Source organism: Hypomesus nipponensis, chromosome 11 (genome assembly GCF_054491055.1).
Source record: "Hypomesus nipponensis isolate SF chromosome 11, ASM5449105v1, whole genome shotgun sequence".
In the NCBI taxonomy this organism is placed as follows: domain Eukaryota; kingdom Metazoa; phylum Chordata; class Actinopteri; order Osmeriformes; family Osmeridae; genus Hypomesus; species Hypomesus nipponensis.
In genome coordinates this window covers 14,495,910-14,523,602 of record NC_140371.1, presented here as the reverse complement: position 1 = coordinate 14,523,602, position 27,693 = coordinate 14,495,910, and the positions used below count along the sequence as shown (strand labels likewise).

At 41.6% G+C, this 27,693-nt stretch overlaps 1 protein-coding gene across 2 annotated transcripts; it reads left to right on the top strand.

Annotated features, from left to right (window-relative positions):
• The first annotated feature begins 22,167 nt into the window (after positions 1 to 22,167).
• Positions 22,168 to 26,989, top strand: plek (pleckstrin). Of its 2 annotated transcripts, XR_014768869.1 has the most exons (10): positions 22,168 to 22,290; positions 23,602 to 23,757; positions 23,980 to 24,161; positions 24,275 to 24,366; positions 24,513 to 24,697; positions 24,950 to 25,054; positions 25,548 to 25,631; positions 25,962 to 26,034; positions 26,166 to 26,393; positions 26,482 to 26,989. XR_014768869.1 is itself a non-coding variant. In XM_084709725.1 (9 exons), exons 1-9 carry the CDS (start codon positions 22,249 to 22,251, stop codon positions 26,303 to 26,305), a joined length of 1,059 nt encoding a protein of 352 aa, XP_084565851.1. In that variant the 5' UTR covers positions 22,168 to 22,248; the 3' UTR covers positions 26,306 to 26,989. The 2 variants fall into 2 exon arrangements, 1 of the variants encoding a protein (XP_084565851.1); XM_084709725.1 differs by having other exon boundaries at positions 26,166 to 26,989.
• Positions 26,990 to 27,693: the final 704 nt, after the last annotated feature.

The following is a 27,693-nucleotide window of genomic DNA, read 5'->3' as shown; positions in this document are numbered from 1 at the left end:
AAGGTGTCTGCTGTGTGCCAGCTCCAGATATGTGGGCCATTTCTCTTGGCAAAACTACTGTACATCCCCCATAAGTCAATTCTCTCTGATGTCTCATGGACATCACCCATGAGGCCATTAATTGGTAGAATGAATAATGTAATTGATTACTTGGTTTATTTTTGACATCAGAGAGAAAGAGATTGGACACATCAGACCATTTTCTATGAATAGACTATTGGCAAGGCACAATAGATAGGGGAACAGATGTTAAAACTGCTGAGCGTGAGAATGAAAAATGGCTGTGTTATGAAAAATTAGAAAATGCTTACGAACATTAATGTCCAGGGGAGCTTGATGAATCATCTTAAGGAAACAATGAGAGTCAGTGGGAAGTAAAATGTGAGATTTTTTGCTTTTTTAAGGTACGTTTTCTTACTGAGTGTAGGCCAGAGATTCGATCCAAATCACACGACAGGGAAACATAATAGAATTCCCTTTAACATTCTCTGTTCTCATGTTTGTAGTTAAACAACATCTAAAAGTTCAGATTTAGTTGTCATATTTCAGATTGCAAAGGTGAACTAAAAATACTGTCACAGCCATTTTGAAAGTGAATCCCAACCAAATAAATAGGATAACATTGGAAAACACTATTTTGTAATGTTTAGACCAGCTCCAATTCCAACTCCCTACCTAGAGGACCAATCAATGAGACTGATCTCGTCACAAACTCGTTAATATCTAACAAGGAGAATTGAAGTTTGAGAATTGGGGAGGATAGTATGAGAGAAATACAGAGGATAGTATGAGAGAAATACACTAGCCATTCTGTCAGTAGGGGCTGAAGGATGTCCATTTTCTAAATGACTTGCATTAGATTCTAGCACAGCAGGTTTAATGTTGTGTAAATCCTGTGTGTGTAGCAGGCTCTGTGGTATGACAACATATTTGGTGCAAATGGTTTGGTTGCAGACGACTATATGCTTTTCAGAAGGAATGTGTGGTAATGTATTGTCCTGAAGCACATTTTTGTCACATATAACGGAATGATTAAAGAACTGTACAAATGTAGCAGAAATGCTCGAGTATTTGTGCTTAGGGGACATGTGGAGTGCCATATTTCAAAACGTGTTCTGTGAGACCCATTTCATATTTTGCCTTAATGACATATAAGACTTCAGATTGTTCCACAGATGTAAACAGTATATTGCATTCATGGTCTACTGACTCTGTGGTGGAAAAAATGATGCACTTGATAGACTGAATTCCACTAAAGTCAAACTCATCAATAGGATCCCATCCAATAACCCCAAATCATACAGTCAAACAGTACACTAAGATTGTAATGATGGCACAGGAAGCCATGCAATGTACTCCAACACCCTGCACACCAGTGCACTTGACTGCACTGCCACAGATAAATATTATTACTGGAGTGTGAAATTAAAACATAGGCACAAACGCTACCTGTTTCACCTAGAAAGGGGGCACTGGATGCTTATTCCTTACTCTGAGTGAGGTTTGATCTACTTGCTGGTGTGCTATTACTTGTTGCATCATTTTCTTCCTTAAATAAATGCTAGTTTCCATTGGCATCCAATTGTATTGTTTAATGACACTTTGGGTTGTGTTAATGTTCAAGCATGCACACAAGCACACAATCATCCGGTGTTAACTGCATATCTTCTTCCACTAACGATACTGAGTACTTTGTATTCAAGCTCTTTTCAGCTGCGTGAGAAAATATGAATTTGTTCCAAGGACGGCTGCTGAAAAGAGATAGGGAACCAGTTGACTCTTTTTCATACCATACAGACATTGACTAAAGGGCAAAGTTGAATAGACAGGGGGAAATGCAGTGTCCACTTAATCATGGATTCAAATGGCACAAAACAAAACATAAGTTAAATGATGAGAACATAGCTCTGCACTTAAGCTAGGTGAGAGCACTCAAAAGAACTCATTTAGTCACGCTGTATTAATCTGGAGTGTGAGTGCATTTTGTACCATCATTCCTTTACATTCTAAGATTATTTGTGTATCAAATGGAAGTTGGCTCATGGTTTTCTAAAGGAGGCAACAAATGAGGATTGATTCAGCCAACTGAGTCTATCTTAGTGGCCTGCAAATCATGAATGAAATAATAAACACAGGAAAACCTCAAACTGTATGTTTCACTTCACCTGTCAATAAAAAGTCAAAGGAAATGATTCCAGCAAGATCAAAACTTATATTCTAATGCAATAAAGTTCTGAACTCAGAAGAAGTGTGGTACAGTTAATAGATGAGTATCTGCCATGTGTTCACGCAGGATTTTTCATATTCATATCAAGTTCCATTTCCATTAATTTCCCAGAGTATTGCCGTTTCCACAGGGAGATAACTTGCATTCAATCATCCTCTCTCCTTCATGGTTCGGTAAAGGCCTCAAACACTGACATTCTATCTACCTCCTAGCCATTACTGTTAAAGACGTTTCACTCGATGGTGGGGACTACTAAAGCTAAAAGATTGATATTGGTGTGCTAACCGGTACAAGTTACACACTTTCAATTGAAAATCCTCTAGTCCTGAACCGGATGTCTGTTGCACAAATGAAGACATACAAGCTTAGATGTAGGTTGGTGTGAACCCTGTGGTACATTTGGAATGCGTTGAGTACTGAACACTGTGGACGGAGCTTATTTTTCCCCTGCTTATTGTTGAAGGTGTATCAAGGTCACTGTTCACATCCTTTTTCAGCATTCAAGACATGGCAGCTCCATCTCCATTGATTAATCCTTCCAAGTTGCACCTTGGTGTCAATGAGCATATCTCCTTGCTCCTGCTTCAGAGTTCATGGATAGAGTGTGATAATGCAGTGTAGTATCAGTCCCTCACTAATGTCAACGTCCTTAGTTGTTTTTGCTCTTCCTTGTTTGTTTGAACTTACATGGCGAATAGAGCTAATTGGGATTCTGATTCTCTACTTTGCTCTTTTCTTATTTCCTTTCTTCTTCCACGTGAGATAACAACCTTGATTACGTGCCATAGAACAGAGGCAGTCATCACCATTCACAACCTAGTGTGCTTGACTCCTATCTAACTCTATTAATTCTCTATCTTATGAAGTTGAGAGGAATGTCTCTCTATCGCCAGGCCTGACCAAAATAGTGCAGAGCATTGCAATTTCACGCACTCACAACCGATGAATCTCTCCTCCTGGCGGGTAATAAATATTGTCTCTGGAGGGCGACCGACCACACAGTGTGGTCCTGTTGTTGCATCTGGCTTCACTGGCCTGGCAACCTCAAATACTTTAGGATCTGTGGAACACCTGCATCTGATGTGTGGGGAACTCTGCCTTCTCCCTTCTCATGTTCCCTGTGGAGCACTTCGAGGTTAAAGAAATGTGATTCCTAATAAGGGAGGCAGCCAGAAGTTCTACCACTCTGTTCTCAACTATCAGTTCTTCCCATACCATGAATGGATGTGACAGACAGCCCTACTGTATATCTGAAGGGATAAAATCAGCTGTGGACATGATTTGGTCCTCATGGTTTAAACATGACTCAATGACTTTCAAAAATGTTACTCCTTCCTCATGCAGTCCCTCTTTACATATCTTCAACACAGGCACTTTGAGCACATTGAATAAATCTTCTCTCACCCATTCACTCTATTATCTGTCTTTCAATCATACACCCACCCACACACCACCTTTACAGTTCAGACATATTTTAACCTTCAATAAAAGAGCATTACCGGTAGTTTCTTCCCAAGCTGGCCTTCAACTCTACCTTACAGCCTTCAATCATCAGACACTATGCCACTGAGTGAGCCGTAACAATGGGCTGCCTATGGAGCCAAACATGGGCAGAATACCAATAGAAGCAGGCATGTTTGGACCATGCTACTCGTCATGCCTCATTTCCAAATGTCAGCAGTCTGAAAAAAGCTATAGTATCCACTGAGAAAAAAACAACTGCACATACTTCTTAATACATTTCCTCAAATGATCCTGCCACAAATGAACAAGGCACAAACAAACATCTACAAATAGTAGATGTGTAGTGGTAACGAGGAGAAGCAAGGAAAGGATAGATAAGGTCTGCAATAGATTCTAGCTGTAGGCCTATCCGCTGCACTCACATAATTTCAAATTATTTACAATAAAGTACTGCTATTGCATTAATCAAGTCGAAAAGACTTCAATCAAGAGAAATACGCGTTATCATTGTGACAAGCACTTCTCACGCTCACTGTATTCTTGCACTCTATCCAACTCTGGAGACACCTGGGCAAACGCAAAATATATATTTTTTAATTCGTTCAAATAATTACCTTTTACGTCACGGGCGCTGTTCCCCAAGTTTGGTGCCAATCATCATCCGAGGCTTCAACGAGATGTAAAGGAAATCTTATATAATCCTTTTGCTTTTGTCCTTCAGACGTCGTCAGCCCACTAATCTTCAAAGAGGGGTCGACACTATAGCGCGTTTAGAGACAGCCACTAATCTCACTAAAACCAGGTTGCTGTCCTGTGCACGAATTGTCAGACCACTTTCTCTCGCACAAAGTTGCACACAATTCTAAACTAGAAGAGCTGGAAACTCGACGACATCTCGCATGCATCAGATGTTATAGAAAAATGTCGTTGGTCAATATCTCCCGTGGGGCTGTCAAGTATGGACAAATAGCAGAGTGACAGGTGGCAATTCCGACCTCCTCTTAACGGTACTGATCCTAGCCTGGAGCGCGGACGGCAAACCCCTTCTTTGACTGAATGAATCCTTGGACCGTCTTTTCGCTTCTGGTGAGCTGTAGCGCCACCTAAAGTATAATCGAAGAGCTAGGGCTCAAACGTCAGTAGATGATCATCATAGTTGTCACACTGTCATAACTAAAGAAATGAAAGGGTATCTTTCTATCAAGTAGAGTCATAACAAGAAGAAGAAAGGATAAACTATGTTTTTGTCTCACAGTATGTCACAAACACATGGGAGCACACACACATGCAGGACTGTCCACAGAAGAAACTTGTTCACTTCATATTTCCCATCCATGCTGTCCTTCCTCCAAGGGCAGCCAGGAACAATGGGGAGCCATATCAGCGCTGCCCAGGGACCCATTCCAAGTGCTCTCGTCCATGTCTTGGTCAGGGACAGGGCAGGACTGCAATCTGTTCTGGTTCTGCATGTTTGTGTATAGGCATTCTTAGGAGGAAAACCCATGTGATCATGGGGAGAACTCTACACAGAAAAGGATTGTGCACCAAGAGGCCTGGGGAGAACATGCCCAAGTGCAAAGCAGTAATGTGGCACACTGTGCCACCATGCCACGAAATCAATCATCAGCCTATACACATCATGCCACTGTGACAAAGTGAGCAGGCTAACTATGACTTACTGTACATCCACAGTAGTGTTTATGTTTAACAGTCCCGCCTGGGAACAAAGCTAAAGTTACTTCAGATGAAACCAAATACAAAAACAGATCACTCATGCAGATCACATGTGTTTGAGTAAGCTGGAGCCCTGTTCATAAACAGTGTAACTCTGCAGAATGTTTACACATTATTTAGGATTGGGAGGATCAGTTGGGATTTGTGCAACTCTGTCATTGTTGCAAAAATAACCAACCACAAAGACAAGACATACTTTGCAGAAGGGGCATTAGCAAATGTGCTGAATGTGCACAATTGATTGAGTAAAACACCTGCAGTATAATGCCTGTACCTATCTTTAATCTATCTGTTATTGACCTGGGGTCATCTTCACCCAACCCCCCCCCAGCTGTAGAGATCCTCATATCTGGGGGAAACGAAGATACATCAGCATCAGCTGTTTCAGAGCTTACAGTCCCAAATCCTTCTTCTCCTAACTGTCAACACAGGGCTAATATCTGCAGTGTTTTTTTATGAACGACACACAACCACACACCTTACACACAAAATAGGTGCCCATTATTATTCAATAGTATATATAGTACACTGAAAGGTTATAGTGGCAATATAAATAAGTGCTTATAAGTGCCAATAAAGGTGTATTTTTGATCATCACGCCCTGAGAGAAATACTAGGATGTGCATGCCTTATGTAGTACAAACCCTACTTTAACTGATAGGAATGTAATTCCCAAAATTAATTTAAACGCTAACCTTCACATTAAGACAAAAAAAAATTAAGAACTAAATTATAGAATAATTAATAAAAAGTTTACCAAACGCTGTTAAATACAGAACATCCATCGATGCTGAAATCTACAGTCAAAAATGCATGTAAAAGGTTGTATCATACATGTATCATAATTGTTTTTTCTCCAACAGTATTTATGTTGACAATTGGCAAACAGATTATGTTGACTGTCCTCAAAGGAATTGCAGCACATCCATAATTGAGCAACTGGTCATACCAAAAAGCAACTCAATTTGAATAATCACATTTGAATGATGATAAATGATGAATGATATTCTCATCAGGAAATTGTTTTGTTCTCTGAAGACAATGCTAAACATGCCCGTAGCTAAACAAACATTAGTAGTTTGGTTCGGAACATGATATACAGTATTTTGAGAAAGTCCCATGTAGCAATCCATGTAGGGACCACAGTCAATGTAAAGTATGAGAATAGACTAGCCAGGACGTCTTCTAATCCTTTGAATCTCAAAATAAGTCACATCTGGAAAAAAAGTCAAGCAGTCGGATGTCGGAACATCAAACGTCAAAAGGTCCAGGTTAACGTTTTCTCAGTTGTCTGTGTTTTCAGTGTTCACACATTGGCAGAGAGCGGAGTTCAAGCGGAGGAGGTCGGGAGGAAATCGAGAAATAGCCACCCACCCTCTTGCCTGTCTGGCTTCAACATTTAGAAAACCGTCAGCACATGAAAACAACAGGGATGGAAGGGGGTTTTCAATGCGCTGCCAGACAGGGCCTCTCACTTGAAGGGACAGCAATGCTTCATGGGGAGGTGAATAATGAATTGTACACTAAACAAAAGCAGCGACTGTGAAGTGTTCCCCCACTGTGATCCCTTAGCCGCCAGGCCATTCTAGTTCCATGGATGTGTGTGTGTGTGTGGGTGTGTGTGTGTGTGTGTGTGTGTGTGCATGTCGGTGTGGATGTGTGCTGGGGTATGTGTGTGCACGGATAATGTCATGGGGGTTTTGTGAGGGAAGGAGGAGGGGGGGGGGGGGTGCTAACAATGTCTTGATATTAAAGTACACTTTTGAGCTTCTCTTCAGGGGATCACAGGAGATTGGGAGCTGAAATCATTACTCAAACACACCACAGGTATGCCTCTCTGCACATACTAAATGGCTGAGTTCAACAGTAGTATTGGATGTAATTTATCATGAGTTTAAAGCAGGAGGAAACCCATCTCAGCACCACAGAGTTTGCATGCGAAATACTCCTTGAGATGTCCTCTGTCGATTGAAAGGTGAGCTGGCATCGTTAGCTAACAAATTCTCAACTTAATCATAATAATTTGAAATGTCTGATCCAATTAGCAGTCGGCATAAGGTGGGAAAAGGTTTATCGCATTTGTTTGTGTTTGAGGGATATAACTGGTTTCAAAGGGGATCATACATTCTGAATGAATTAAACCGACAGGAATTTTTCAAAAGACGGTTAGAAAACGAGTGGTTATTGTATAAATATATTAAAATGCTCCTGCTGCCTCCTTTCATAGTCGTGTTCTTGAAAGCTTTGTCTCAGAGCTCTGCATCCATCTGACTTAGTATTCATAGCCAGTGACACCTCTGTCATTTACATGTGTTACTTTTATTCTGCCCAACCAGCTTCAAACCAGTTCTTATCCAGATATTCTTGAAACATGGTCTTTTCCTGGTCCAAAACTGTTTCGTTTTTATCAGTGGAGTCTTCTCTTTCTCTCCCTCTAATCCCCTTCCAGGTAGGGATCAATTGCAAAAAAATGAATTGTGAACTTGTTGTTTGGTCCATTCTTTGGCAGAAGGACAATGGGGAAGGTCTGCACAAGCTATTCTCTGCATATATCACCAAGTAGTAGTTTTTCAAGATCCACTTTGTGATATTGAAACAGTATTTACCATCAACTGAAATTGTATGTCTGAACATTTAAATATAAAATGGATTTCAGAAAAAAGCCGCACACAATTTGGCAGCGGAAGCATAGGCCTTGGATTACATTCTCAGAATTGGAGTCAACAGCAAGGTTGAAATATTGAAACTCCACACCCACTTACAGCTTTGCACCAGCAAATATGATTGGCCACCCCTATCTGATGACAGAATTTGAGAGGCTCAGTATCCTGGCAACACCTATTACCAAAAGAAGCTCCTCCAGGCTTTCCTGAACCACCATGCTTTGGCACCCTGTAAACTGAGACAATTTGGTTTCTATCAGGTGGAGAGAGTGTAGAGATGAACCACTTGTCAAAACCAGAACAGGAGATACATCCCAGATCCTTGATTCTCTGGATGGAGAGACAAACAGCAACATGTCACCCACATGTGTGAAAGCTATGATGGATGTTGCTGATTAAAGTCCTCTCACTTGAGAGGTGTGAGTCATACGTCAAAATACAGTTGTCTGTTACTGAAGGATTTTATTGTACATCCATCTACAGCTATGGTACCTTAACATGTAAGTTTACTGGTGGTCTATCACACATTCACCTAGCTGAGGAATGTTCTCTCTCCTCTTTGTTCTACTAATTTGTATTCAGGACCACATTTTAAAGATTAGGATGGTAATTGAAATGAATATGAAATCAAACAAGTTGTGTTGCCAATGACATGTGGCAGCCAATCACTGTGAAGCAAAGACAGGTGGCAACCAATTGTAATGTGCCAACTGATTTGGCCTCCTTCACTAAATTGTTTACATGGCCATTGTCAGGATGCAACCAGAAGAGCCCCATTTTCTCTGCCTAAAATCTCCACAAATTTTTATGAATGCATATTTCCAGTTTTGTGTCTCATGTATGTACTCAATGTCAATTATTTTCAATTGTGTCTCGCTCATACTGTCTCATATGACATTGTGTCCTTGGGCAAGGCACTTCACCCTACTTGCCTCGGGGGGAATGTCCCTGTACTTACTGTAAGTCGCTCTGGATAAGAGCGTCTGCTAAATGACTAAATGTAACCAAGATGGATACATCCAGGTTTAGATCTGTAAAGGAATTATCTTCATCTTAAACTAGATGTTGTTCAGGATGGACATCTAGTACACTGTGATGGGTTGGCTGAACCCAATTTCATAATATCCAATGAATCACCTCTGGGCCCCCCTAACAGGCAACACTTAACTAATTATATCAGTGGAGCCAATAGGTCCCTCCCTGCCAGGACACAAAGTATCACTGATGGTCAAGATGTCAATCATGAAGATGTGCTCATAGTCATAGAAGACTAGTACTTGTTTGATGAGAAGGGACTGGGAAGGTGACCAGACAGCAGTCTGTTGTTCTTGTCCAAGAAGATTGAATTGCAATATGTGGCCATGTTTTATATTTCAGTCACCTACAACATGTTCTATTTGTCAGACACCATGTCTACTGACAGATGCAGCATACAATTGTTGTCAAAATGAGGTAGACACTAACACAACACACTGTCCTGTGGCAGACTCCATGGTTCAGAACTTGGTACTGGCAGCCACACCATCTGTACTACCATAAAAAAAGCATAAAAAAAGATTTCCCTCAGTGTCAGTGACAAACTACAAGATCACCTTGCAACGATGATAGTCAGTGGGCCATCTCAACATATACTCATAAAATCCTTGAACATGTTAGAGATCTGGATGCTCATAAAATAGCTTATATATTGTACGGTGAAATATTATCATCCAACACTATGCAAGGTCTGCTGGACAGATCTATCAACCTACCTACACACTAAACAAAATAAATAAAAGACAGCATCTTTAAAACAATAATACACTACTATGGTATCCAGAAAAACACTGTGGGGCTGTTAGGATCCCTAAATTGGCTAAATGGGAATTCTCTTTTTAGTACAATCCACGTGGAACATTATTATTATTTAGGCTTTGTCAAAACTAGATTTGGTCATTCTAATCAAGGAGAAGCTAAATTCTTTTTAAATGTTTTATCAAGCCATCCATTGTCTTTTGAAAGTTGATGTAAAATACAGTTCCTAGTGTATGAACTGAGCATAATGAACCTGACAAGAGCATCCAACTTTCAACTGTTGAAATCAGCTCGGTGTCTTTGCCTTCTAGTGACGGAAGATTGAGAACTAATTGATTCCTGCACGTTATGAAGAGACGAAACTCAGGATTCTGTAGTGCAAATTTACAATTCAGTAAAATGTCTCAGGGGGCAGAGAGGGAAAACCCACAGTGAAGAGAAGGGTTACCCTTCCACCACAGAGTCAGGAGGGTTGGTGGTGGGTCTCTACACACCAGACACAAGGTGAGGGGTCAGGTTACTTCTGCTGCTTTGTGACAGCCTGCTTATCCTAATTGGCCCTTTGAGAGCTCATTTCCAACCAGGAGTTATAAAGTAGTGAAATGAACTCATGCCATGATTCACATATCCTCTAGCTAACGAGTGTATCAATTAATTAACTCGCTGAGGAGGTGAAGTTGCAAATGCTATACTTCAAATTATGCTTTGGTGTTGTAGAGGGAATTGGAGAAGACTGAGTGATTTGTGAGAACTTTGAATTACAGTGGCACCAAATACTGAGGTGAGAGTACATTTACATTTATGCATTTAGCAGATGCTTTTATCCAAAGCGACTTCCAAGAGCTTTACAAAAGAGCATAGGTCACTGATCATAGCAACGAGGTAGTCCCAAACATTACAAGCAGCCAAAACATGAAGCATACATGTGAAAAAACTAAACAAGTGCCAAAGGGAAGACTCATAAGAGCATGCGGTAATACACGTTACAAATTTAAACAACATGAACCACAAAAAGAGCAAGACTGTACCTGTAGAAGAACAATCAACAGTAAAATATTTCACAGCGAGTACAAAAGTTAACTTCGTAATAATTAACCTACAAGAGCAACAAGTCACTCAATAAGAGTCATTGTCACTGGCAATGTCATTGACAGAGTCATTGAGAGTAGAGAAATTAGTAGAGAGCACTCTGTATATTTAATAAACACCACAAAAAGGGGCAATCCAATTTCATATACTCATCGTAACTTGTCAAGTTTAGCCAGTTTGGCCATGGCTAGAGTAATGTTTATGATAGCACAAATTAGCACAAAGGAAATGCTGACTCAACAGGGTCAATAGCTGGTCATAAGGAATGGGTCATCATGTTACTGTAAACAATGACATATGTCTGACTGTCAGCAACAGTGACTTTGATTCCCTGGGAGAGTGGGCTTTCTCGGCATAAAACATTGATACTATGGAGCTTGTGAGAAACATCTTCATTGGATGCCAGGGCAAGACATGCACACAAATAAAAGATGTTACAAAAGTTTATGCTTCAAAGCAATAATATCTCTATGTGATACTTAACACTAACAAAGCAACACACAGAACGGTGTGAAATACCAAGCATCAGAAAACACAAGCTCAAAGGAATTTGTCAAATGGAGTACTCAGTGCCAAATAGCTGTTGCTGACAATGAAGGGATGTGACCTGGACTGGGTCCCATGACTTTGGTCCCAAAATAAAGTATCAATTTAAACAAGAATTCAATCACTTTCATATAATTCATTGAGAAATACAATGGATCTAAAACCAATGAACACACAGTAAACTACAAGTTTAAAATACGATAAGTCAATCCAAAGTTGTTATAGTATATTCAACGTTTTCATAAAGAAACAGGAATTTATCAATTCCACACAATTAATATGTTGTAGACTAATTCCATTTTGATTCCTTAATAATAGGCTTTCCTAGATGAATCCCAGGAAGGATTGGTTACATGAAAGTGATTGAATTATTGTTTAAATTCAGACTAACATTTGAACCTCCTGAATTTCAACGACTTTCATTCAGTTTGACTGACCACCAGTTGGCCTGGTGCTAATCTGCCAACGATTCACTCCAAAGGAGTTCCAACCCAAGATAGATGCAGGTAGGAGGACATTTCCCAAACTTTCATCCATCAGTCACCATTACACACAAAGGCTGAGACCTGGAGAACCAAAGGTTCCTCCACTTTCAAAATACATGATTTTTTGGGATTGATCCATCTATTCTGTTTACCTTCATCATGCAGTCTTTAATTTGATTTGTCTCTCTTATTGCTATCTTCTAGAACTCCAGTTGAGGTGAAGGATGCTGTGGTGCATTTCTGCGGAGTTTAAAACAGACTCCTTCGGGTTTTTTCGCCACACTGTGCCTGTGAGGGTTGGAACACAGCCCAACGTTGTTCCTGCATGTAATTTAGAGACAGCATCCTCTGTACTCTCAAATCACACACACGCACACCTAACTACAACACAAGCACCTCTGACAGCACAAACCTCAGAGGGTGAAATTAATACCCACGACATGCATCAGGTGTCTCATTAGTTTTTGCTTCAGAGAGAACACAGTCTGTTGGTTTATCACACTAAATCATGTCTCTTCCTCGTATTGTGAACAGGGACCAGGGTGGAGACAGAAAATACTGCTCAGTGTTGTAGCACACATGGGCTTTAGGAACCCTATCATTGTGTGGAATTGTACACTACAGTATGAACCAGCCTGCCAGTTTATATTAGAGTGCAATGGAATAGAATGAATTCTGAAAACAGAACACAAAGGATCTGGTCAATTTGTAATTAGTATCACGGCCGATATCTTCACGACTTTGATGAGATTGATTCACTTACGATACGATACCATCAACTCTCCATTCACATTTAAATCTTGCAGTAGCTATCTCTATAATGTCTTCAATGCCATCATCAAACATGCTATGTATTTCTGGGCAAAATCTGATTGATACCAAAATGCATCCGAAACATTGCTTCAGGAAATTCAAAGATTAGCCAACACCACTGCCCATCTTATAAACATGCTGCAAGTGTTATTCAGGTCATCTTACTAAAGCCTTGAGCGACTCATTTTCCCATCTGAGGATCAAATTGAATCTCAACTTTTTAGTTCGGCCCTTGGCCTGGCGGCCTATTAAGATTCCACTTAACCTGTCTACTTCTGAAAAATGACACATCGTAGCTGGATTAATTCTATTTCATCTGGACTAAGTCTGTAGAAACACCTACTGGAAATGGAATCTCCTACAGGAATCCCCTTGACCCCTACCATTAACATTTGCTAATGTATTCCCATAAGAACCATGGTCGATGAAGCATATCTTGAATGGGTAAGAGAGTGTGACGCTACCATGTGCTTGTCACTGACTGTCACAAGGTATGGAGCCTAATGGTCAAACGTGTTAAACGATTGTTTAATTGATTGAGAGATTATACCTGGGTATTCATTTTGTTATTGAAATATTGTACAGTGCAGTATAATAGTCTTTCTGAGATCAATTGAAGTAATGGATATTTAAAGCAGAGCATGGTACTGCAGTAGCAAGATGTGACTTGAATTCTGAGGATGCACAGTATCATCATCATGTGTAATCACCACCACCCCGAGAGAGAGTGTGTTTGTCAGCGTGAAGCCTCCAGCCACTGCACTCGGTGGGCTTTCACTTTCAAACAGAGCCATGGCAGAGCCTAAGCTAGGCAGGGTCTCCTAGCAGCATGGGGAGTGTATTGTATGCCTGACAGACAAGAAATCCTGTGCCCAATTTACTCACCTGTCATCACCTACCTTCCAAAAAAACTGTGACTTGAAGAGACAAGGATGCCTGTGCAATGATGCCCATACTGAGCAGAAAGGCAGACTGTGGAATGATTGTAGGCATAGTAATCTTAGTCACCAAAGTAATCCATTCATAGCAACATTTTTATACAATTGACTGGCTGATTGACTGTGATCACAATTACTTTAAATGGGACGGGTAAACACAGATGCATTACATAAATAAACACGTAAATCACACAATAAGTCTTTGAACGATCTCTTGAAAGACTGCCATCCCATCTGAGATTAAACATTAGCTGCTTTCCTGTGTGCGGTTTCACTACAAAGAGGGAGCAAGAACTTCGAAACTAGGTCATAAAGATACTTTTACACACATTTCAGAAACTCAGGATTTCTGCAGTAGTGATGGCAAAGCACCCAACACAGTATTTTTGTAATTTGATGACCCGCAGAAGAGACTCAGAATCCTGAGCAGTTGCACAGTATTGTGTAACTGCTCATTATGGTGACTCACTTTTTCTTTCTTTCTTTCTTTCTTTCTTTCTTTCTTTCTCGCCATTTCACTCTCTTGCTTTCTCCCTTTCCCCACATGCCGAAAATAAACAGCATCAACATTCCTAAAATGTACAATCATGACATTCCTAATCACATGACTGTATGAGTGATAAACAAAGCAGGCAAATCCCCCTCGATAGCAACATCCTCCTAGCAGTTGTCAAGAACTTGGTAGAGTAAAATCCTGGATTCCCCCTTGGCTGGAATATTCGGGGGAATTGGATTAATGCAGTGCTGACAAATACATCTAGTTTCTTCCACAACAATTCAATATCCTCGGTTACAAGATTATGTTCTTTACCAGAAATAGCACTTTTACTTTTTCTCCTGATCACTCAACAGTGTTGATCAAATTACAGTAGCGCTGGAGCACTCGAAAAAGGAGGCAACCCTAAAGAGAGCACTGAATCCAATAGTCTGTCAAGCCCCTTTAAATGAGATTTCCCATCTCATAATTTCAGTTTGAAATATCATGGAGACATGGATATGATTAATCCAGTGAATACAATTTATAATGATAAATTGAATCCAAGCAGAAGTACTGTATGTGGCCATGAGATTAGCATGAGGTGACCTGTCCTTCATTCCAAGTCAAATACTCTATCAGATAGATCTTGTATTTACTAGAAGACTAAACAGCAGAGGACTTAGCGCCCCATTCTGGAAACATAGAATCTAGACTTTCTATGCAGTGGGAAAATAAAGTAAAAGCTAGGTTTATTGCATTTACAAAGGAAAAATTCATACATTATGATTCATCTAGTAATCATGTATGTCATACAGTAGAGAATCAAGACATTACATTTTCCTCATCTCATCCGCTTCATCCAGTAATCCAGTTGCATCATGTTTAAGGTCAAGAGTGATCAGTGGATAAGGTTTGCAATCTAAAGTATTAATTCTGCTTCCAGTCAAGCCCAGTGGGATAAATCAAATGTCTTTCTGTTTGTTTATGTCTGTGCTTAGTCTGCACAGTGGATTTGAAGCACATACAGTACACACAAATGCACAGACGGATTGACACCCACACCCACACACACATACACACTCACATACACACACACATACACACCCACACACATACACACATACACACACACACACACACACACGCACACATACACACATACACACACACATACACATATACAAATACACACATAGTGTCCCTCTCTCCTTCTATATTTCCTCCCAGCCAGGGATGTGTGTACAGGCCATCACAAGACCCCAGGTTGCCGTGAGTGTAACAGTATATCTGTCAGTCACAGGGCTGCGCTAAAATAAATAAATATGAAATGGAGGCGGAGGAAGGAGGGAGATACATAAGGGAAGTGGGTGTGTGGGAGAAAGAAAGACAGAGATTGAAAGAGAAAGAGAGAGAGAGAGGTTGAAGAGAGAGGGAGAGAGATAATTACATTTATATTCTGAATACATACATGCACGTTATTGGATAGCTGTGTTAATATTGTTATAATGCAAAAAAAGCAAATCATTCCCCAGCAAGCAGTAGCCTACTCACTTAACTCATAGGCCAAGGTCGAACTGTCATCTTGTAGTTCAGCAGTGCATTGGCGCAACAGATGGATACTGCCCCCTGTTGGAGACAGGAAGCATCTCTTCTCATACAGAAAGGAAACAGTGGTTAGAGAGATAGAGGAAGGAGCAACAAATACCTCACATTGTACTAAGGCCAAGTTAAGTCTACTTGACGCCAAACAAAGGGACACCTAAAGGCCAATGCCAGATATGGCTGCAGTGTGAGAAAAGGTAATGAGTGAGTGGTCCTATGATGGGTGGACCACAAGAGCAGGGCCAAGGATTTAGAGATGAAACCACAAAAGCAATCTCAGACCTTCCAAAATCCATACCTTCCTTCTTTGAAACCATTCCACGCCATATCTTTCTGGAATCGGCATACACTGCGGTGTATAGGGCAGAAGTTGCACCTGCCAAGTGAAGGACATGCTGGAATCGGGGATAGCCAGAGGGGCAGGATTTCATGTGAAAGATGTGCCAACCCTATAGCATATAGAAACCTCTGGGGACATTCACTCAGTGCAGCTGTCAGCCAAGCCAAAGGTTTGGCTGCAGTTTGTAGGCAATGTGTTGGAGAGGCTATGTGTCATGCTATCTACACAACTCAATGAAGTGGTTAATGCCAAATGCTGTAATGAAATATTTACAGTATCCACAGATTCATACAAATTACATTCACTTTTCTGTCTCTGTGGAATATGGAAACCAATACTATTCATTACCTATGTCTATACTATCATAATACATTTTAAAAATGGGAATATCTCTAATAATAATAATATTTATTCTTTACAATACTTGGATATGCTTCCATTGTGGATTCAGATTAACTATATCTGCATACAATGTCAGGTCATCTTGGTCTCTGATACAGCAGCAGACAGATACTGCTACTGGTCTGCATTCAGTGGTCTCAGAGCAGACTGATTTCATCTAGCTTCTTCCAAACTGCACAGCGACGGAAGATGATACTGTGATGATTAGATAATACATAATGGGCTTAACCATGGAATAAAAGACACCTTTCAGTGGAGGAACTGCAACAAGTGAGGAGAAAGTAGGCATTGCAAATCAACCTCATTACTTATGGAAGATTTAAAGATCCTTGAAAGCACTTCACACACTATGCAGGAAAATTCCTGTTCTAGACAGAGCCAGGCCTGAAATATGACAATCTGTGAACCTGCATTTGGAATGCTCCTTTTGATTCTTATCTGTAGCTCGCCTGGACTGCAACAGCATCAGATGGAGAATAGACCTCCAGGATCCACACCCCACTGTTAAGTTCATTCCCAACCCATCTGTGGCCTATTCTTTTGCTGGTTCTTCTAAAGGCATGGTCACGTCTCTGGTGCTGCATACCACTGCACCATCCACAAGCCCCACAGAGTTTGAAGGTCATTAAACTTGCTAGTGGTTGGGCTAGATCAGGAGACAGAAGCCAGCATGTGCTGTGCGAGATGTGATCCCTCAAGTCTCTGGAGAGATTTGATTTATATCCTCCCTCAGACTGTCGGTTGGAATCTTCTCTCACCTTCCGTCCCCTCATGGGCAGGCTGAGCCACCCTGCCCGTCACAACACATTATTTCCACCCCAGCATGCACACACAGCCAGCCTAACACCCTCTGAACGACAGTAACCTTTGTTTTGCAATGTAACAGATTTCGGTATCAAACCATAAACCTTGGTACAATGGAGAGTCTGTTGCTGTTTTTCAGTTGTCATTCAGAAATGGGAAAATTGAATTGCTTTGATGACTCTGTTTAGCATTTAACAAGATTGAGAGAGAAGGTCCTACATAAACTTAATTCCAAATGTGATTTCAAGATATTACACATGGTTATTGTTGTCTAACCTGTACCAGTGTCTTGTCATAGTTTGCCATTATGGGAAGAAGACATGTTGCACTGTGGGTGGGAGTGAACAACAAAATGACATTTTGCTGGATCTAGAGACAACCCCAACAACAGAAACAAACTGTTGATTCTAGACATGGTTCTGATGTGTTTGTGTGTCTCTAACAACGTGAAATCAGGGCCCGGGGCGCTCTCCTTCCGTGGTTAGCATAATCATTCAAGTCATTGCCTGTGAGACCGTGGAAAAGGAGGAAATATATTCAAAAATGTTGAATTGACTCAGTGGGCACCATGCCCTAGCCTGAGGCTACAGACATTCACCATTTGAGGCAGGTTTATGGAACTTTACAGTTGAAGCTTAAACAGGGGTTGCCCAAAGGCAACTGAGTTATCAAACAGAGTGTTTGAACTATCCAAAGCATTAGCCATGGACCTGATAACACTTACTGTACTGATATTGCAAAGACAAAACAGGGCTTTAGTCATCCAATGACCAGTGCGAAACATTTGGCAAGAAAAAATGCCTCGTACAAATGAAATCAAACAAACCTACTCTGATCACATATCTAATTTGTACATATTACTTTACATTTGAAACCATTATTTTGGTTTGAGGTCAAATTAAATAATTGATATTGACGTTGGACATCATTTTTTTCAAACCAAGTTGATCTAAAATGCTCTTTTTGAAAATGTATTTGGTGTTTATATGTATGATCTGCATCTTTTCTGTGGACAAAAAAAATAGGGCTACCTTGATGGTTGTGCCCGTTTAAGAAATCAGGTTGAAATCACTTTTAAAGAAGCCTGATGCACCACCAGGGAATGCTGGTCAATTACTTTCTGCAGAACTTTATTAAGTGGGCACAACTGGCCTGCGGTCTATCAGGTGTGAACAGGTGGATAAGAGCTCTTATCAGAACGGGAGCATAAAAGGAACACATTAACATAGAGCTCTGTGAGAACCAAACATGTGTGGGGGGATGATTAGCAATGACAAAGTCGACTAAACAAGAATTGATCAAAGTAAATATGTCAGATCACCTGAAGGCTGGTTGAAAGAAGTGGACGAAGCTTATACTCCTGCCCCAAAGTCCCTATTCCCTCTGTGGCTGTATGTTAATTATTTTCCTGTTTGGTTCATTTTCAGAATGTACGGTCCTCTCTCTCTCTCTCTCTCTCTCTCTCCCTCTCTCTCTCTTTCTCTCTCTCTCTCTCTCTCTCTCTCTCTCTCTCTCTCTCTCTCCCTCACTATCTCTCTCTCTCTCTCTCTCTCCCTCTCTGTCTCCCTCACTATCTCTCTCTCCCTCTCTCCCTCCCTCCCTCTCTCTCTTTCTCTCTCTCTAAACTCCACTGGAGGTGCAGTGTTTCAAGCACAGCGGGTTGTCTTTTCTCCACAGGGTCGTTTTCTTCTCTGTGTTTTTCATTCAGATTGTGTGTATGTGTGTGTGAGTGTTTGCATGTGCGTGTGTGTTTTGTCCCTACCTTGGCGGAAAGCTTCACACATGGTGCCTCGTAAAACCTACCAATAGATTGAATCAAAGGAAGTGTGTTCATTATAACTTGATAGAAACCCTTTAACCTGCAGATGATATAAAACGTTTGGACTGACACATGCAACCAAGGACGATTCCATTTACGTAACATCCACTCCCAGGTCTCTCTAGTTATAGCTATAGTTCTCGTTCTTCCGTCCAAAATAACGCAAACATCACACCCAGTGCTTCTGTTGATATTAGTCAATCTGTTTTCTCCAACCAGACGTTGGATCTTTCTGCATGGGCTTAGGGCTGTGAGAGCTGAAGGACGGGAGGATCCTGGGGTGACCATGTGGAAGGCTGTCTATTTGCCCCCCACAGAGCCTAAAAGGCTATCAGCATGGACCCACATTTCTGTTTGATACTGAAAGATGAAAGAGCATATTGTGTGAACTCACATTCATTAGAATAAGAAACCCAAACTGATAAGGGACCATGTGAATTAATGCTGTTTCATAAACACAGCCTCAGTAAATGTTTCATCTGTCGACGTGAAGCCAATGCTGAGCTATAGTTTGTTGTATTTGATTTACACCTCGATGAACATGAAACAAACCCTGGTAAACCAGCTAGTCAAGTCACATCAAGACACCCATCAAGAAAAAAAGAAATATATGTTACACCTGAATGTATGATACACTTGAATATATGTGAAACCTATACTTTGTTCCTAAAAAAAGTAAACATCAATATTTTCTCTGACATCAGGCATCCTCGACAGAGGATGCAGATCTCCCTGCAATGCACTGTTGTCCCAGGCCAGGACTCTGCTGGCCATCTAACCCAGCAGCTGATTAAAAAGTCTGAACCCTTGAGGCTGTTCACAATATGGGATGCATAAGCTGCTGAAGCTAGCCTGTCCACCTCAGCTGTTTATGACTGCGTGCTGCAGGGCTAAAGGAAAATTACTGTGTGTGTGTGTGTGTGTGTGGATGTGTGTGTGTGTTTGCACACATGCATGCTGACTGCCCATGTGGCAGAAATGATAAATGACAAGAGGTTGTGAGAGAGGGGCACCCAGAGAGAGGGGATGTGGAGGAGGAGAGAGAGCGTGTTGCAAGAAATTCGTCACCAGGCCCCATCACCACATGGCCTCTTTCTCGGGTACCTCTGGTGAGTGATCGAGGCCCAGACTCAGATGCCATGAACTGAGAGAACAAGAGCAGAGAACATGAAGAGCAATCTCACTTAGGACTGAATGCAACTTTGGACTTAAAGCAACCCTCGGGCATATTGATCAAGTCAACAGACGTAGTTTGACCAACACGGCATGGAAAGTGTGTGTGCTGCGAGGTTGATTAAAGCCCTCCGAGGTCCAAGAAGGTTGAGGAGAGGAAGCTAACAGATTGGATGGAAGGATGAAGCTTTTCCTTATTTCATGGGTTTCATCATGCTTAGCTCACTCACTTTCTCCTGCAGGTGGGCAACAGGCTGACCCAGTTCTCACATCCAGCCCACAGTGCGAACCAGGTTATACGCCTTGCTAGTCAAGTTTCATTCCATCTGTCTATGGAGAGATCGAGACAGAAAGGTAGAAAGAGAGATTATTTCAAATTGATACAATATCATGGTATCGTCAATGACTTTTTTTGTTTGTGTGTGTGCTTTTGTGGTGTCCTGGTGAATTCCCCTGGAGCACAATGAGAGGTTGTGCTCTAAATGTCCTCTGCAGACCTGCTTTGTTTGCAGCTAAAATTAATATTCCGTTTCCAGGGTCATCTTCCAATCACCGCCTCTGAAAAATGAGTCTCCTGGTGCCAGTTAATGAAACTCCATCTCCCAATATTCATCAACAAGCTCATCAACACCATCCCTCCTGATGTTTATTAAAAGACAGGCTGATAGAGGCCAACAGGCAGATCTGTATGTCCCCGTTTTAGCAGGACTACCACAAGCCAGTAACAAGCTTTTCTGAGGCTTGCACAGATAAAACATGAAAATAACTGTTTGTAGGTAGAAAGCTTTACAGTTACAAACATACAGCAATCGGTCCAAAGCGTTTTTAACTTGTTTTATTACATTTGGTGGATGTATCCTTTGAATCCATGTATGGTTTCTTTTAACGTTCATCCATAAACAGACTCCTCCAACTGTTTCATCTCATGTGTCTGCAGTGTCCCCTAGTGGGGACACTAGAAATTACCAATCTGTTCACTTAAGGAGAACTCACGCGTCAAAAACAAAGTTCCAAATTGTATAAAGAGAAAGATAGCCCTTATAAATACACATATGGCATTTTCCTGCATGTAGCCCATGTCAGCACTTTAGTCAGCATTGGCTGTTTTCAAATGTGCTCTATAAATAAATGTACTTTACTTGACTAGCCTGTTATAGTGGTCCAAGTTATGTTGCTCTAAACACCAAGTGCCTGCACCACACTCTGGGTTGAGCAACAGATTCACATCAACAGGAAGAACAGATGGCCATATACTAGGACTAATCTACACAGAGTCAACACTTCCCTTTTGGCAGGTCGTTGCGTAAAACCACTTCCTATGACACATGACTGATACAAACTGGGTGAGTGATGATGATAGTATACTGTTGACATACTGACTTTTCGGTCGATATTTTGCAAACACACTTAGTGAACAGTAGAAATCAGCCTTAAATTGCACAATGGAAGTCATATCGCACAGTCAATATGAATGGACATCTGACACTCAGAAATGATTAGATAGTTGTGCTGGAGAGACTCACCCAGGCTTACTGTATGTGTCATCCCATGATACACCACAGCTCTGACCAGAGGAAGGAGCAATCAGTCTAGAACGAGATGAGGCCTTCATTTACAGTCAGAGGTCTACGCCTGTAGGAGGAAGAGAGCGGCTCGTCAGCATTGAACCACACCCTGCCCTGCCTGAGGAGCACTTCCCCTAGCTGTGTTTCACAGCTGTGGCTGGAGGGGTGTGGGGGGGGGGGTCAGGCGGTGATGGGTGTTCCTCTTTCACGTTCAAAAGTAGGAGAGCGGCTGTGACAGCTCAACACAAAGCCAGTCACCCTGACACGCCGACAGACACACACAGACACACGGAGCAAGCAGACGGAGAGAGAATGGAACCAAAGCAGATTAGAGAGGGATATCTGGTCAAAAAGGTAAGGAAGGGGGAACCATCCCTAGAACCCTGTAGTAGAACCAAAGGTGATTTTGTCATGGATAAGGGGTTGAGCAATCTAGTGTCAGTAGGTTTGTGTTGGCTGCAGTAACTTACAAAAGTGCTGATGTCCACATTTTGCAGTCATCCCAAGATGTGTCTGTTTAACTAGTGAGTGAATGCTGTGGATGGAATTAGGTAGATGTCGATTAAGGACATGCACAGTCTATAAGTGTATAAAACGAATATTTGTGTTGTTGAAGTTATAGAATACGGCAGGTTAACTGATTCAGACCCATTGGTTGCTTCTGAATGTGACATAATTCAGCTACTTCTACAATGCTACAATGCTGTGTTTTCTCTCTGGTCTGCGCTGACCTTCTGAGTTAATTTTAGAGGCTGTGAGTGAGTGTCAATAAGAAGCTCTCCCACAAACCACAGATCTAAGGGAAGATGATACATGACTCATGAGCAGTGTCCTTGTGAGGGTGGGGACCATCAGAAACAATGAGTCTGTCATTTCAAGGAGTCATTCTTTGCTCTGGAAAATGATGATTCTTATCTGAAGTCATGGAACTGTTAGAATAGCTCAGGTAGGTGCAAGACTTGCCTGCAGTTTTTTTTACTCAGCTGGTCACCACAACATAAAGTGAAATATAAACAATTAGAAATAAACACATTCTAAAAAACCAAAATCATAACCGAAAAAAACACTCAATACTTACCCGGGGTTTACTGTCAAAATGATACCTTTTCCCACAGTCAATGTCTAAATGAAGGAACAAAATCCCATTTTGTGTGAGTTGACAGTGTTCAGCAAAACTGAAAAATAACCCGCTGGTATCACTTCCTTTATAGTCCAGCATTTTAAGACAGACTTAATGTAAAATAATTGTTTACAGCATAGATAATTTCTAAGGTATCCAGAACAACATACTCAAAGTTACAGTTAAAATGTTACTTTTCATGGGTAGTGTCATTGTGTAAAGTTTCATTTTGATAGGAGTACAGGAAAAAAATAGGGTGTAATGTTGCCTGGCCTTATTGGCACACATCTCGGATTGATGAGAATTTAACATATTTCCTCAACAAGGATATCTTAGGACTTTTAGTATGTTAGTTCTATTTTTGGCTCCAAAATGAGTTCCTTTGCCTGGACTATTAGTGTTCTGATTGACACACATGAAAAGGACTGTCCGACCATGTTCTACTGCAGCACTTTACATTACTGTTGAAGGCCCAAAACTCTTCAGTACCGGATACAGTCCTGCTTCTTATCACCTATCTGTCATTCTCTTCATCCTTTCTGCAGGGCACAGTGCTGAACTCCTGGAAGGTGGTTTGGGTGGTGCTGTCAGAGGACGGTGTTGAGTTCTACAAGAGGAAGACAGATGCCAATTCCAAGGGGATGATTCCCTTGAAGGGAGCTACTTTCACCAGCCCCTGCCAGGACTTCAGCAAGAGAGCGGTAACATTCTTGACTGCTTCTCTGGGGTGTCTATTAATGTGGTACACTCACCATAACCGTCTAAATAGACCAGCCAAACATATACTTCCTTTCTTGTCCTAACACATACTGAGCTCTTCAGTCAGAATTGTATTTCGGTAAAAGTACAGAGTACTGTTACTGCAAACGCTCATCAAACACAACGGTCCCACCCAACATAATCATACTGTGATTTTCCCTTAGCTGGTGTTCAAGCTCCAGACGAGTAAGAACCAGGATCACTTCTTCCAGGCCACACACCTAGAGGAGAGGGAGGCCTGGGTGAAGGACATCAAGAGGGCCCTTTCCTGTCTGGAAGGAGGCCGGAAGTTTGCCAGGAAGTCGACGCGGAGGTCTATCCGTCTGCCTGACACAGTCAACCTCAGGTAGGACCTGTCCAAATCTGAAAAGTTGGGTAGCAAGGAATAATAAGCATCAAGCATTATGGTTTACCACCATGTTTGAAGATATGACTTCTTTGTTGTTTGTTTGTCTCCAGTGAACTGTACCTGCTAATGAAAGACCCAGATGATGGCGTGAAGGAGATGAAACTGGAAAAGGATAAGAGAATCTACAATCACTGCTTTCCAGGTATTGCAAGACAACACTCGCACACAATTAGATGGCAACACAAATTACCATTCAATGTTATTAGTGAACTTTTCTTTCCTCGTTACTCTCTGTTTCTCGCTCCCACTCTTTCTCCCTGCTTCCCTCATTCCTTCCCTGTCTGTCAGGTGGTACGGTGGTAGACTGGTTGATCTCCAAGGACAAGGCGAGGAACAGGGCAGAGGCTCTGATGTTGGCCACGGGACTCCTGAACGAGGGCTTCCTGCAGCCTGCCGGAGAGGTCTCCAAGCAGGGGGCGGTGGGTGGAGCAGAGACCCTCCTCCTGGATGAAACTGATGCTCTTTACTACTTTGTAAGTCAGTCCAGATCTGTACTGGCACTGTACCTCGTGTGGGTGGCTGAACCTTAACCCACACTGAGTTGGCCCTGAACATGATGCAACATCTTATATTCCGTCTTGTTGCAATGTAGGATGTCTATCTTGAATAGGAAACAAAATGTTTGTGGTCTTGAATGGAATGAATCACACAGGAAATAGCTAATTTTTTTCACTCATGATACCTGTGTTTGGTTTTACACTAAGTGAGCATGTGCGGTGTTGCAGGCAGACAGTGGGTTCTTCTGTGAGGGCTACTCAAGCGATGAGGATGGAGTGGTGAAGGAGGAGTTCAGGGGAAACATTGTCAAACAGGGCTGTTTACTCAAACAGGTGAGACTGCAGGCTCACACGTTCAGAAGCACTCAGCAGCACACACAATATTCAGATGTTCTCAACAGCAATGACCAGAAATAGACATATCTTCTATTAATTCCCACCATGGACAATTTCTGCCAAACTCAAAGGGGATTGACCTGCCTATTTTCTTGAAAACGAGAGTGCTGCCCAATATATTTAGTCATTTAGTAGACGCTCTTATCCAGAACGACTTACAGTAAGTACAGGGACATTCCCCCGAGGCAATTCGGGTGAAGTGCCTTCCCCAAGGACACAACGTCATTTGGCACGGCCAGGAATTGAACTCGCAACCTCCAAATTACTAGCCCGATTTCCTAACCGCTCAGACACCTGACTCCCAGGACAATACAAAAGTAAGAAGGGGAAGTGCAAGTTCCCAACCACCAAAAATTAGCGGTGACTTTCACTGGTGAGTGAAACTGCATATGCATTCTAAAGATTGGGTTTCCTGGTTTACTTTGCACAGGGTCATAAGAGAAAAAACTGGAAGGTGAGGAAGTTCATTCTCAGAGATGACCCAGCCTTTCTCCATTACTATGACCCCACCAAGGTAAAAACCCATTTGAGTTGCATGAGATCAAAGCTACAGTTCTGCAGTTAGAATTGAAAAATTGTTACAACTGTTTTGCTTGTTATTGTGTTCCTACTTCCCCTTCAGCTTTACCTGTTCCCTTGATCACTACTTTTCTCTTTCACTGTGTCAAATGTCTTATTTTCTTTCTCCCTCTCCCTCTCCCTCTCCCTCCTTGTCCATTTTCTGTCTATCTGTCTGTGTCTACTTATACCTCTGTTTCCTTCCACCTGTGCCTCTCCCTATCTTTCCCTTACTTTATCCCCTGACTTTCTTACACTTCCACTCTCTTTTTTCTCATTTTACAAGGGGGATGATGAGCCCCTAGGTTCAATCCACCTGAGAGCATCGGTGATCACAGCGGTAGACTACGTCCCTGACGGTGAGTTTCCGACCAGGGAAGTTGTGCACCACAGGTCCCCCACTGTAACAGACTGAGTTATAATGGGAGGTATAAAGCTTCCTTTCATGTAGACTCTTAAAACCTGTTTCCCTTATCCTCTGCTCCCCCAGCCAAAAGGTACGAGGTGGATGGGAACCTCTTTGAGGTCATCACTTCAGACGAGACGCATTACTTCCTCCAAGCAGCTACAGCAGAGGAGAGGAAAGAGTGGATCAAAGCCATGCATACCGTGTCAAAGACAGGGAAATGAAGCTTAGAAACAGCTCATCTACTCATATCCTGTGTGGAGTGGCATAGACCAGAGAGACCCTGGTTTGACAGACATTCACTCTAAGCAGGTGCATGAAAGATCACAGACTCAGGTCTTATAGATGCCAGATTCTATAATGTTGTTGTTTCTCAACATTGCTTATTTTTCAATCGAAGGGCCATGGATTCATAGCTCAAAGAGAGAGAGAGGTGAGAGAGGAAACATGTTTCTATTCTCAAAGACGGTCACACTTTAAGACACCCTCCCCTCCACATACACAATCTAGAAGCAGAGTCTAAAATAAGGTACATGGTATATGGTTTGTGAGCCTATCTTTTTTGTTGTGGCTGCTTGTGTCATTTGTTCTGTTCATGTTATGATCCGGCCTTCACAATTAGAGAGAAGGCATTGTGATGATTCAGAAGAATAATCAAAAGTACAGACAATTCCTGTTCCTGAAAGAAAATGAGATATCATATCCTGTTTCTGTGTCCTTCTGCCATGTTGTGGTTTTAGCTTTTTGTCTTGTCATGATGGCTTGACACTCATGAATCTTCACTGTACAAAACTCCACCAGCAAGTATTTGTTTTCAGTTAATACAGTGTATGCAGCACCTGTAATATACAGTATATCATTCAAATATTTAAACTGTGTAACATTTTAAATATATTCCATTCAATAGATCCAAGGACCCCACTGTTATTTGTACCTCCACACACATGTACATGTTAACAAAGTACATTAATCTAAGGGGCAACTATAAACAAAGTCTCAAATTGTTTTTTGTATTCGATTTGGCCCACTTGCACTAAGGAGCACAGTGTTAGGGAGGTGATGGTTCTACAGTTCATTCTCTCTGAACTATGGTCCTGTTAGAGACCTCCATGAAGTCACGAGGTGCTAAAGCTATATAAATAAATCATATCAGTATCCTTTTTACTGTCAAAACTGCTACCTGTGTACCTCGTGTGGGTGGCTGAAGCTGAGCTAATGCCCTGTTGACCTGGATTATGACTAGTTTTATTCACCATAAACCTCCCTTCTCTTCATCGTCGGGCTGGTTGAAGGCTGTCCTCTGACTCAACTGCTTGCAGTTGGTGTACTTTGCCCTCTTGCGTTCAATTAGTGATTATACACAGCAGAAATATTACATTTTGTTTTTAAACTCAGATTGTTCTGTGTATTAGCTGTATAGGAAGTCATCCACTCACACCTGAAGCCAATATGCTTGATCTGTGTGAAGTAAGGAGTCCTCATTTCACCCTGTCTCTATAGTTTTGTACATGGTCTCTAAAGTATGGAGAGGTCATTCCATCAGCTCTGAGCTTGGCCCTTTGGGTATAGAGTCAGAGTTCATAGAACTGTCACCAGTTCTTGGATTCATCAC

What these genes read in the sequence shown, in the direction of transcription:
- plek (XM_084709725.1), top strand. Translation starts at nt 22,249, where the DNA reads ATGGAACCAAAGCAGATTAGAGAGGGATATCTGGTCAAAAAG. An exon ending in CTGATGCTCTTTACTACTTT is followed by an intron (nt 24,698 to 24,949) that starts GTAAGTCAGTCC and finishes GCGGTGTTGCAG; the next exon opens with GCAGACAGTGGGTTCTTCTG. An exon ending in ATTACTATGACCCCACCAAG is followed by an intron (nt 25,632 to 25,961) that starts GTAAAAACCCAT and finishes TCATTTTACAAG; the next exon opens with GGGGATGATGAGCCCCTAGG.